Raw genomic sequence first — 12,714 nt, forward strand, 5'->3', positions numbered from 1 at the left:
GCAAGAATACTGGAGTGGGTTGCCATTTCCTTCTCCAATGCATGAAAGTGAAAAGTGAAAGTGAAGTTGCTCAGTCGTGCCCGACTCTTAGCGACCCCGTGGACTGGAGCCCACCAGGCTCCTCCATCCATGGGATTTTCCAGGCAAGGCCAACCCAGATGACACATGTGAGGGACTCTGACTTCAGACAAGGGCGATCTGGCCCCATGTGACCCAGGGTGAGTCACTCTAATTGTTGGACCTCAGTTATCTCATCTGGAAAATGGGCAGACTCCCCTCCTGCATGAGACGATGGGTCTGGAAGCATTCTTCATGAGCATAGTTTGTTCGGTAGTGTGATTCTTGCCTCTGTACTTGGTCATCCTCAGAGTCCACTGTCCTTTCACCCTCCCAAGCTTTATAGGGCCCAGAGTCTGGTCTCCCCAGCAAGGCGTAGGGTCTCACCCTCCCAAAGGACATCTCTTTAGAACATAAATCAAAATGAAATGCTTTCAAGAACGCTGCTTGTAACAACGTTTTAATAAAATAAAATAAAAAGTTCAAGTGCTTCCAACCCCCCAACATATCCCATTCTGGTGTGGGGGAGGGGAGAGACCCCCCACACCCCAGTAGCACCAGGGATAGCACCATGAGAAAGATGAGGTCGCACCCGGCCTCCCTGAGACCCACGGGGGTGGTGGGGACAAGCCCCTGGCCAACCCCCCTCATCCCCCACTCAGACAGTCACAGACTGAGAGCAAACTGACCCCTCCCCCACAGGGCAATGTCTAGGGAGGCCACCCAAGCCAGCCCCACCTCCCCCAGGCCTGCGGGGCGGCCCTGCCCCTATGGCTTTGCTCCCTGGGCAAAAGGTGGTGGGCAGGGAACAGCTCCTTCAGCCCTGGGCCCGGGCTGGGGTCGGGGGCGGCGGTGGGGGGTGGGGGGTGGGTGGGGGGCAGTGGCCAGGGCTCCCTGCCAGGGTGGGGGTGGCTCAGGGATCAGCAGTCACAAAGGATCAGGAGTCAGATCCCTGGGGGTGTCCAAGCCAACCTGCCCCCAGGTCAAAGCTGTGCTGGAATCGAAGGTCAACTCCTTCCCAGAGGTCCAAGAGCTCCTTCTAGAGGTGGCTCCCCGAGAAGCTGGGCAGGAGGGGACCAGGAAGGACATCCTGCTCTCCGGGCCCAGGCCTCCCTGTCCAGCCCGTCATGGCCCATTGCTGTTGACATCCAAGTCAATGGAGCCATGGCTGACCACAAGCCGCAGGCGCTTGGGTGGGGAGAAGGGGGTGAAGGCAAGGGCCTGCTTGGGGACAGGGATGGGACCTGGGGTCCCAGAGGGGGCAGGGTTGGCAGTGGCAGGCAGGGCTGGCACCACGCGGCTCAGATCCACACGGACCACAGAAGGCAGCCCGTAGCGCCGGGCCCAGTGCCAGTCCTGCTGGGGGGCCCAGCAGGCGCGGGGGGCCTGAACCAAGGCCACCCGGGCCTCCGCCCGTAGGCGGCAGTGGGGGCCGCAGCCTCCCCACCGGTGCAGGGAGACGCGGGCAGCTGGGAGAACTGGAGGCGGCAGGGCTTGCCGGGGCTGCAGGCGCAGGCGTCGGCGTCTCCGGGGACGCACCCGGAGCTGGGGCTGAGGCAGCCAGTGGAGCCAGAGGGGTGAGGCATCAAGTCGGGCGCTGCAGGGTGGGGGGCGCAGGGGCTGGCAGGCGGCTGTGGAGGCCCGGGGGAGGGGAGAGGAAAGGGCAGCTGTGTGAGCAGGGCTCCCGCAAGGGCGCACAGTTCCTGCTCAGGCTGGCCGCCTCCAAGGCTCTTCCTGGTCGTCGGAGGGGACAGACCCAGGGAGTGACGTGGGAGGAGGGACGACAGGAAGAGGGCAAAGACAGGACAGGGGACGGGCCCGCGGACAGCGCCCACCCCGTGCTCACCGCAGAAGGGGTCCCGGCGCGGCGGGGGTGGGTGGGCACAGGACCGGGGCCCGTCCAGACCTTGCTGCAACCGCCGTTTGGTCTCCCGGAGCTCGTACTTGTCCAGAGGTCGGGGCGGCAGGGGCTCCCTGGGCCGCAGTCGGAAAGCGCCCTCCCCTCTCCTGGGGGTGGGAAGGCGGTGAGGAGGGAGGGCTGGGCCCCCGAGGACGCACTTCCGGCTCTCACTTCCGGCTCCCGGCCCCAAGGACCACCGCCCACCTTTCACAGGTGTAGCATTCACAGTGCTCATTCTTCTCGCCGAAGAAGCCCTCGCCGTAGAAACAGGTCACCTCGTCCCCTGGCTCGATGTCCCGGAGCACCTTCACGCACGCTGCGTTTCCATCTGCAGGCACAAACTGGGGGCCAGAGGCTCAGCGCCCCACCCTGGGGTGGCCTGGCTCCCCGCCCCCACTGCCTGGCCTGGCCTGGGCCCCTGGCCTCACGGCCTGCCCCTGGGATGGGCAGGGGCCGAGCCCCAGGACGCGCCCTGCCCAGGGCCTGCACTCAGCACTGGCTCCCTGATCCCCCCCTGCTTTGCCGGCTCCCGCCCTCGCTGCAGGACGATGACCTAACCAGGCCTGGCAATGCACAGAAACCGCTCCCTCCGGCCCATCCCCTGGCTCCTCGATGGCCAGACCCGCACCGCCTGCTTCTGCCGTCTCCCCTTCTCCAGGCCCGGGTCCACCCCAGCCCCAATCCCAGATCACCACCTCCCGTCATCTGCCTGCTCCTGCCTCTAGGTTTCTCCTCTGGGAGAGGCGGGACTCCCACCCCCCCGACCTGTCCATCTGTCCACTGGTCTCTTCGTCCCAGGCTGACACACACCTGGGAGTGGCCCTGGCCACCGGCCTGCCTGACGCCAGGACAGCTGGCCGGCGTCTCCCGAGCAGGCAGTGCCAGGTGTCCACATTCCCTCCGTGCCTAAGAACCCTCTGGAGCTGGCCCCTCAGGGCCTCCCTGCCCTGGGCTACCCACCAAGCCTCAGCCTGTACCCCACGGGAGCCGCCATGGGGTGACTGAGCTCACACACGAGGGGAGCCCCCATGCCGCGGCCTCCCAGCCCTCCAGCCTGGAGCCCCATCTGAGATGCCCTAGCGTGCGCCCCTTTGCCCTCAACACCTGGGAAAACTCTCCTCCTCCTCCAGTGCCTGGCTCTGACTGGTACAGCCTCAGCTCTGCACCACGAGGGGGCTGGCACCCCCCTCACCAAGCCCTGCCTCCTCTCCCTCCTACCCACTGTCTGTGCTCCAAACCCCACAGGACACTGACACTCAGTGGCCTTCACAGCTGTGCCAGCAGGCAAGTTCTCATCCTTTCCCATCTGAGAAGAGAAACTTGGGCCTGGGCGGTGGAGCCAGGACTCCAACCTCTTCAAGTGGGGGGCTCTGGAGGATGGCCAAGGCCAGGGAGGCCCACAATTGTAGGGCAGACGCCCAAGGCCTTACTGGGCATCACCCTTCAACTCCCTCCCACGCACTCAGTCCTCCACACACACAGAGCAGGGGGGCCTCCCTCTGCCTCCCAGGGCCTCCTATCAGGAGGAGCCCTGGATCTCCAGGAGAGCAGGGCTCTCTCTGACCTCACCCCCGGGGCCTCCCCCGCCTCACCTCCTGCTATCATCACAGCTGCAGGGGCTTCTGCCTGGGAGGCCGGGCAACAGGCACAGAGGCATTTAGGGTCTGCCCACCACCACGCTCCCCCTCAACCGGCCCCGCCCCTGGCCAAGGTTTGGAGACGGGGCACTGCAGCCAGCAGGTGGCAGTGTGACTGGGTCCCAGTGTGACTCTACCAGAGCCCCCTCCTCACTCCGGGTACGGGCAAGGACGGGTGGGAAGCTGCAAGGTCAGGTAGGGAGACCCCCGACAGTTTCTAGCTCTTCACTAACCCGAAAGCCCCTCCCCACGTGCCCCTTCCTCCCGGGATGTGGGGGCCTCCAGGTCTCACCTTGCAGTTGGGTTTGCAGTCTGGAGCCAGTTGTGGGGGTGCAGGGGAGGGAAGAGACTCGGGTCAGAGGAGCCAAAAAGCTGGGGCACGCCCCTCCGCCCCCGCCCCCACCCCCGCGTCGGCCCCTAGTCCCGCCCCTACCGTGGTTGATGAAGGCGGCAGGGCCGAGCCACAGCTGAGCGCTGCGCTTGCGGGTTGAGTACATGATGCTGAAGTCGTTCTCCCCGGCTCTCAGCAGCTCCTCGTCGGCCTCCCGCAGCTCCGCGATGCAGCCCACCAGCAGCTCCAGCTTCTCGTTCTTTTTCCTGCCAAGAAGCCGGCTCGCTGTGGGTCAGTGAGTACCTCCCCAACCACCAGCGCTGGGGACAGGAGCCTCTCATCCCAGGCCTCCTGTGGGAAGAACTGATGCCGGCCAGCGCGCTCCACTGCCCAAACGTCTCTGAAAGTCCCACTGTTGCCCTACACCCACATATGCCTGGCGTGCATCCTGTCCTACTCTCGGCTCCTCTGGCGCCCACTGCCTCAGCTTCCCGCGGTCCAGTCCTGCCTGGAAGCCCCCCGCCACCCAGGCTCTTCACTAGACCCATCAGTCATTTTGTGGGTCTCAGCCTCTTCTCAAAATCCCCAGGCAGGCTCAGGATGCACTGCGCAACCGTGGTCAGCCCTGTGAGCGCGCACCACTACCACCCCCCTTCTCACTAGACTGCAAGCAGAGGGCAGTGTTCTTCTTGCTCACTGTCCTGCCCTCGTACCCAGCAGTGACTGCTACTTGAGGAGGGGGGGGTCTGGTGGAGATGAGATAAAGGACAGCAGTGCACTCTTGGGCACAAGGTCAGTCCTTTCCCAGCAGCCCGGGGAAGCCTGGGTCGCTGGAGGGGGGGTCTCATCTCCCAGAGGGCTGTGGTAGGCCAGGGGGGTCCTGGGGGCCAAGCCCCGCGTCCTTTCTCTCAACATCGACATCTTCGTGGCTCTGTCGCCACAGTGCTGGGTCTCCTCCACAAGAGAGGGAGTGTCTTCTCCCAGCAGTCCCCGGGGAAAGATGCCTCCTGTAAGGCCTGGGCTGCGAGTCCTGCCCTCTTACCATGCGCGAGTTGACACAATCTTGGCTCCATTTGTCTCCATGGAATAACGGGTACAGGGCAAGATGGTGAAGCCACTTTCAGGCAGGAAGGCGCGGAGGTAGCGATAGATCTGGGGGAGGTGAGGGGGTGGGTGGGGTGAGGAGCTGGGGCAGGGTCGTCCTTGGCCCTCTCTCTCCTGGGTTCTAGTCCTGCTCTGCCACTGACTCACTGTGTGGTCTCAGGGAGCCCACTTCCCCTGTTGGGGCCTCAGTTTCCTCATCTGTCAAATGAAGAGGTTAGACTCCATCTCAGAGGCCCCCAGCGCGCCTGTCCTAGCAGTCTCTGAGCCTTGCTTTAGTGGTCCCAGTGGATAGGAAGTCAGGGAGTCCTGGGGGCTGTGCGGAGGGTCTGCCCAACAGGGCGGAGGGCCCGGGACAGGTAGGGGAGATAGAACATGAGGGCCAAGGGGAGGAAAGGGAAGGGCTCCCTCACGTGGGTCTTGAGGGCAGCTTCCTGCCGTGGGCCCCGGCTCTGGAAGTAGTGGGCCATCCAGCCTCCCAGCGTCAGGGCCCGGTACGCAGCCTCCAGGTCCCGCTGCCTCAGGAAGGCCTCCAGAGCTGAGCGCAGGTGGTGCTGTCGTCGCAGGGGGGGCACGGGGCTGGGGGAGAGGGCATGCCTGGGTCCCAGGGCCTTGGCCTATTCCCTGTGGGCCTTCCCAGGCCCCACCCCCACCCCCACTGGGAGCTGAGAGGAAGATGGGGCAGAGGGGTGGTGGTGGCAGGGCAGGGGTCCCGAGATCCCTGGGTCCACCCTCCCCCGGGTCGCCTCACCTGACGTTCATCTTGTGGGTGCGGAAGCCGAGGTAGGGGTCCAGGACGAGGCTGGTGGCCAGGTCGTCATTCTCACACAGTTCTCTAGCGGTTACTCTGTCGGGCCCCATGGTGCCCTACGCACCATGCTGCCTCTGGTGGCGGCGGCAGGGGGTGGGGAAAGCGAGGCAGGGGGCGCAGCGCTGGGATCCCACGTGTGTGCTTGCCCTCTGCCACTTGTGAGTCCTGTGAGCCTGGGGCGGGCCCTTTGGCCTCCTCATCTATAAAGCAGGGAGAGAAGCAGTACTGACTTCGCAGGGCTCTCAGTGAAGGCGAAATGCAACAAGTGCTTCTGACACTGGGGAGACCCCCCCAAGAAATGCCAGCCACCATCCTTAGTAGCTGCACCTCCGCAGCCTCCTGAGCGCAGACATAAACCACTTATGACAACTCCCCCCTCCTTGCCCACACACACACATTCACAGACTCCATGTGTGCACGCAGATTCCCTAGGACTCCCATATACACGTACACACACACACACACACACACACACGCACGCGCGCGCACAGGCACGCAAAGGTCCCTACAGACCAGGGAAGGCTGATTAATTGGCAGTCTGGGATAACCCTGAAGGCTTAGTCCTGCAGGAGGTGGGAGTCAGGGGGCCCCCAGCAGCAGCTCCTGCCCGGCCAGAACCACTCGTTCCTCAGCCCACCCCCACTCTCCCGGCCTCGGCCGCCACCCCCCTCCCCAGCAGCCTCGGGAGCCCTCCTCGGAAGGCTCGGGGTGAAACCTCAGGCAGTCTGGAGGAGGAGGGGTGGTGAGGGGAGGGAAAGCCGAGGAAGGCTCCAGCACCTGCTCTCTCTCCAAGGATTCCGGGGGAGGGGCGCGGACAAAGCGGGGGGAGGGGGGAGAGAAAAGGAACGTGTGGAGAGGCAGAGGCCCAGAAAAAACACGGGAGAAGGACGGCGATTAGCAAAACGAAAACAAAACAAGCCTCCTAACCCCGACGGTGGAGGCCTGCCCGGCACCCACACCAGGGTGCTTCGGGGAGTCGACGGGGGACTGCGAGGAAGGGGCGCTGGAGAGAGGCCAGGAGCTACAGCGGCTGGGAAAGGGGGCAGAGACCCGAAGGCTGAGGAAAAATAAAGAGGGGGCGCTGCGGGACGGCGCTGGGACGGAACTGAAGCTGCAGAGGGGCGAGGGGGAAAAGGCAAAATGCAGACACCACAGGGAAGAAGCCAGGGGAGGGAGAAGGCCCGGGCTGCCCGCGGGGAGGCTTGGGGACGCAGCGAGGACCCCAGGAAAAGTCAGCAGGGAGACGAGGGGCCCAGCGAAAGCAAAGAAGGACCTGGAGGTCCAGGAAGGGTCCTGGGAAGGTAGAGGAGGGTGGTCCAGGGGTTCCACAACGGGGCTGGAGAAGCAAACGGGGCCAGGGGGAGAACTGGGGCTCCAGGAAGGAACCCTGAAGAGCCGCGAGGAGCGCGCCCGGGCTCCAGGGTAAGGCCTGGGTAGGTAGTGAGAACCCAGGTTAAAGGCCTGAGGTGCTGAGGAAAACTGGGGGGAGCAGACACGGGCCTGGGGAAGACCTGGGGTGGGGTGGTTTCCAGGGGCCTGGGCAGGCGGCGAGAGTGCAGGGGACGCGCCTGAGGGCCAAGGACGGGAGTGCAGAGTCAGAGGGCAAGCTGAGGGTCCAGGGAAGGGCCTGAAGCGCGAGAGCGGGGACTGGGGGAGGAAGCACAGGGAAGGGGCTGGGCACCGAGAGCAGCCTGAGGCTCGCCGAAGGGCCAGGAGACGTGGGCGCCTGGACATGAGGAGGGGCGGGCGGGCCGGGGAACAGACGGGGCTGGGGACGACCGGGAGCCAAGGCGGCGCGGGGCGGGGGCCGAGAAGGGGCTCAGAGGTCGGGCCCCGCGCCGCCCCTCACCCGCTTCTCCTCCTCCTCCTCCTCCTCAGGCGCCCGCGCCGCGGCTGCCACCACCTCCCACAGCCTCCTCCAGCTCTCGTCAGACCGGGTCGCCGCGCCTCCAGTTAGCCCCGCCGGGCCCTCCCCGCCACGGCCACTACGGCCTCCCATTGGCCAACGTCTCCGCCACTCTTCAATTGCCGAGAAGCTTGCGCCGCCCCATTGGTCAGGCTCCGTTCTGCCCCGCCCCTATCGCCCCCCTCCGGTGCCCCTACAGAACCCCGCCACGCCCGCGCTGCCGTCAAAGCGCCGCCAACTGCACCTAGTGGCTGCCGGCCCTGTCCCTCCGCTGCTGCCATGGAGACGTATCCCCGCCCACGACCAGAAGTTGACTCTCTCATTGGCCGAAAGCGCTGTCGCTCCGGGAGAAACTCGGGTTTGCGTCGGGTTATTTGGGTACAAGAGGAAAGAGGGAGTGTTCCGTCGGCTACAGAGCCCGAGTGTGATTGGTTAGCCTTGGAGCGACTCATGCTTCCAATGGCTAAGGTCTCCGCCTATCACCGGTAGGGTAACACCCTCCCTGTTCTCTTTCTCTGGCGAAACCTTCGGCCACCAGAGGGAGAAAGCAGGAAAGCCACGGCGGACCAGGAAGGGGGGTGAATGCGCGCGCACTTCTGTTCTCTCTTTCCATCCCCCCTACCCCCAACTCGGCTGGACCTGCGGTTGCTAAGGCGACAAAACTTTATTGACAACCCTGCCGGGTACAAAGGGCTTTTCCTTTCCTTCCCCGCTCTAGATCACCTTATCCACAATAACACTCTGGGTGAATCGGTCAGAAAGACGGAAGTGGGGGCTTTGGAGAAAGCCGTGACTCATGGGGCGCTCTCATGGGGCACCCCCCGACGCCCCCAATAGGGATCACCCTCCTGCTACAATCTTAGAGGCAAACATAATTAGCAATTCATCATAATTACGCTCAGAATAATAAGCCCCACATTTGGAGCAGGCGGTCTTTGTTTTGTTTACTGCTAAATATTCTGTGCTCTTGGAACAATGTGTAGCTTGGAATGGGTGCTTCGTTAATTTGTGCTGAAGGAATGAATGTATGAAGCTGGTTTCTGCAAACAGTCCTTCTGTGACTGTGGAGAAGTGGCTTGCCCTCTACGGGCCTCAGGCTCATATCTATAAAATGAGAACCCCTCTTTGAGAGATCGTCCTGAACACCCTCCCCAGGGTCTTTCATCTGTGCTTCCAGGCCCTCACCCTCTGTTCTTACTGTCCCTTCCCCAACTAGGACTTAACCTCAGATCTGAGACACCCCCAACTTAGGCAAATCCCCCCCCCCACCCCTTCCGCCAAGGATGGCTCAGACAGTAAAAGAATTCGCCTGCAATGCGGGAGACCTGGGTTCGATCCCTGGGTTGGGAAGATCCCCTGGAGGAGGGCATGGCAACCCACTCCAGTATTTTTGCCTATAGAATCCTCAGGGACAGAGGAGCCTGGCGGGCTACAGTCCATGGGGTCGCAAAGAGTCAGACACAACTGAGCGACTAAGCACTGCCTACAGCATCTTCACATAGGGGAGTGCTATACAGCAGTGAAAGTGGGTGATCCAGCACTCGGTATATCAGCTTGGAAAATCCCAAAGCATGCTGCTAGTTGCAGAAGTTTACAGAGTCGAATGCATACAGTTAAAGAAAAAAAAGAAACAGGAGTTGTGTGTGGACATGTAATAAAACGCAAACTTGCCTGGGTATGACATGGGGTGGGGGTGGGGGTGCCCTAGTGGCGACCCCTGGGGGAGAATGGAAGGAATGCAGTCAGGAAAGCTACTCAGGACATTCTTACCTTCAATTATTTTTTTCTAAGCTGGCAGGTGGAAGCTGTGAATTCACTATATTCCCTGTTTTTTTCTACATGTCAGAAATATTTCATAATGCAAATAAAATTTTGACCCACCAATGCCACTTCCAGGGTTTTATGCCTAAGAAATAATGGGAAAGTGTTAGAGTATTTAAAGATGTTTGTCTCAGCATTTGTTGAAAAAGCAAAAAAATAGGAAAAACCGTAATGTCCAACTGTAGGAGATTGGTCTGACTGATTACAGCATACCCCTAAGATGGAAGAACAGCAGTACCTAATAGTTTACTGAGCTCTTAACACATACCAGTCACTTTGCAAATAGTCCTATGCTTGTGAGCTAAGTCTCTTCAGTCGTGTCTGACTCTACGAGGGATGGGCTATTACCCCATTTTACAGATGAGCAGACTGAGGCTTTCCGAGGGGATGTAACTGACCATCAAATCATAGAGCTTGTACTCTCAGCCCCTATTGCTACCTTGCCCAGATAGGATCCAGCTTGTTCTCCACCCACAGATGACAAAAGAGACACCTTGGGAAAAGAATAAATCACTGACACACGCTACAACTTGGATGAGCCTTAAAAGCATCATACTGGGTAAAACGAACCAGACACAAAGTCACGTATGGAGTGATTCGATTTCTATGAAATATCCAGAATAGACAGAAAGACAGAGAGACAGAAAGCAGATTCGGGGAATTCCCTGGTGGGCCAGTGGTTAGGACTCTGTGCTTCCCCTGCAGAGGGCACAGGTTCAATCCCCGGTTGGGGAACTAAGATCCCCAATGCCACATCGCAGCAAAACAAACAACCAAACAAAACCCCCAAACAGATCCATGATTGCCCCCCGCTGGGGAAGAGGAGAATGGGGAGGGACTGATATCAGATGCGGGGTTTCCCTTTTTGGATGAAGAAGTTCTGGAACTGGAGAGCAGTGATGGTTGCCAAGTGCCGTGCGTGTGCATAATGCCATTGAATTGCATACTTTCAAATAGCTAAAATGCGGCTTCTTGGGGGCCCAGGGGTTAAGACTCTGCCTTGTAATGCAGGGGACATCGGTTTGATCCCTGATCCGGGAAGATCCCACATGCTGCGGGGCAACTAAGCCCAAGCGTCACAACTACTAAGACTGCTCTGGAGTCTGAGAGCTGCAACTACGGAGCCCACGTGACGCAGCTATTGAAGCCTGCTCCTCTAGAGCCGGTGCTCCCCAACAGAAAAGTCACCACAGTGAGAAAATTGAGTGCTGCACAGAGGAGTGGCCCCTGCTCGCAGGCAGCTAGAGAAGAGCCTGTGCGTCTAAAAACAAATAAACATTTTCTAAAAAATAAAATGGTTAAAATGGCAAATTTGACGTTACATTTATTCTACCACCAAAAAATCAAGCAAATAAAAACAACAACAAAAATAGAAACCCCACCAAAGAACAAAAAGAGAAAGAGAATTATAATCACCTTGAGAATGTAGTGAAAATATGGATTCCAAGGTTTACCCTCTAGAGAGCCCGGTCAAGTATTTAATAACTAATTATTTCAGGACGTTGCTACGCAAAGTGTAACCATGGAACAGCAAATCAAGCAGGATCTCTCAGGCACTTGGTAGGAATGCAGAGTCTCAGGCCCCCATCCCTGACCTCCTAAATCAAAATCTCCCAGACTGGTGACTCAGATTCCCAGGATGTTTGAGAAGCGTCCCTTAGAAGACGCCTTGTTGCAGGTGGCTTCCTCAGACCAGACATTCACTGCTGGGGAGATATTGTGGGCTTGATAACTCTCAAGGTTGCAGGTGAACTACTAAGGGGGTGGTGGTGGTTCAGTCACTAAGTTGTGTCTGACTCTTGAGACCCCATGGACTGTAGCCCTCCAGCTCCTCTGTCCATGGGGATTCTTCAGGTAAGAATACTGGACTGGGTTGCCATTTCCTCCTCCAGGGGATCTTTCTGACCCATTGGCAGGCAGATTCTTTACCTCTAAGCCACCTGAGACACCCCGTTTACTGAGCATTTATTTTCTAATCTGTCAAAAAGGCCACCGTAGCTTAGTGAGAATCTGGAATTACTGCCTGGCCTAAAATTCTAATTCCCTTATTGACCAGTTTTTCAATGTATTTTTTGTAAATTAGTCACCCTCTTAGCACCTCAGTATCCTTCCCTGTTTGGATTTTTATTTATTTTGGGCCACACTGTGTGGCACGGGGGATCCTAGTTCCCTGTCTGGAGATTGAATCCATGCCCCCTGCATTGGGAGCACAGAGTCTTAACCACCGGACCACCAGGGAAGTCCCCTGTCTATAAAATGAATTAAACAGTTGCTTCTGCATAAGATTTGTTGTTGTTTAGTTGCCCACTCATGTCCAACCCTTTTGTGGCCCCATGGACTGTAGCCCACAAGGCTCTTCTGTTCATGGGATTTCCCAGGCAAAAATGCTGGAGTGGGTTGCCATTTCCTTCTTCCCAACCCAGGGATCAAACCCAGGTCTCCTGTATTGCAGGCAGGTTCTTTACTAACTGAGCCACCAGGGATGCCTACTAAGGGGGAAAGCTAGCTATAAAATAACAACTTCAGGATGATCTTTTATTTTGTGGGGGGGTGTACCATACACCTTGTGGGATCTTAGTTCCCTAATCAGGGATTGAACACGTAACCTGGGCAGTGAAAGCTCAGTGTCCTAAACACCGGGCCTCCAGGGAATTTCCTGGATGTTCATATTTTGAGGGGAAAGGTATATCTGTTTATGTGTATGTATAAAGTATTAGGGGAAGGACTTGGAGAAAAGGAGACTTGGTACTCCGTGGGCATGTGAACTGGTGCACCCACTATGCCAAGCAGTGTGGAGTTTCCTCAACGGATTAGAAACAGGATTATCATGTGATTCAGCAATTGCACTTCTGGATACATACCCCCAAGGAAATAAAATCATTGTCACAAAGAGATACCTGCACCCCCAACTTTATTGCAGCATGAGTCACGATAACCAAGACATGGAAACAGCCTAAGTCTGTGACTATCTAGGTGACTAGATAAAGAAAATGCGTATGAACACAACGCAGAGTTCCTCAGCTATGAGGAAGAAGGACCTCCTAACATTTGCAATCACATGCATGAACCCGGAGGACATTGTGCTCAGTCAGAATAGATAGACATAGAAAGACAAATACTGCATGAACTCATTTATATGTAGAATCCAGA

General features: G+C 58.6%; 1 protein-coding gene across 2 annotated transcripts; it reads right to left on the reverse strand.

Moving 5' to 3' along the window:
• Positions 1-501: 501 nt before the first annotated feature.
• On the reverse strand, positions 502-7,799 carry KMT5C (lysine methyltransferase 5C). 2 transcript variants are annotated; one of them, XM_019980063.2, is made up of 9 exons: positions 7,687-7,799; positions 5,778-6,037; positions 5,440-5,605; positions 4,968-5,077; positions 4,028-4,191; positions 3,887-3,906; positions 2,162-2,298; positions 1,964-2,064; positions 502-1,688 (listed from the first exon to the last, which is right to left on the reverse strand). In XM_019980063.2, the coding sequence occupies exons 2-9, from the start codon at positions 5,885-5,887 to the stop codon at positions 1,183-1,185; spliced, it is 1,314 nt and encodes a 437-aa protein (XP_019835622.2). In that variant the 5' UTR covers positions 5,888-6,037; positions 7,687-7,799; the 3' UTR covers positions 502-1,182. The 2 variants fall into 2 exon arrangements, with proteins under 2 accessions (XP_019835622.2, XP_019835621.2); XM_019980062.2 differs by having other exon boundaries at positions 1,904-2,064.
• Between the last annotated feature and the right edge of the window lie 4,915 nt (positions 7,800-12,714).

This window comes from Bos indicus, chromosome 18, assembly GCF_029378745.1.
Source record: "Bos indicus isolate NIAB-ARS_2022 breed Sahiwal x Tharparkar chromosome 18, NIAB-ARS_B.indTharparkar_mat_pri_1.0, whole genome shotgun sequence".
Taxonomy (NCBI): Eukaryota; Metazoa; Chordata; class Mammalia; order Artiodactyla; family Bovidae; genus Bos; species Bos indicus.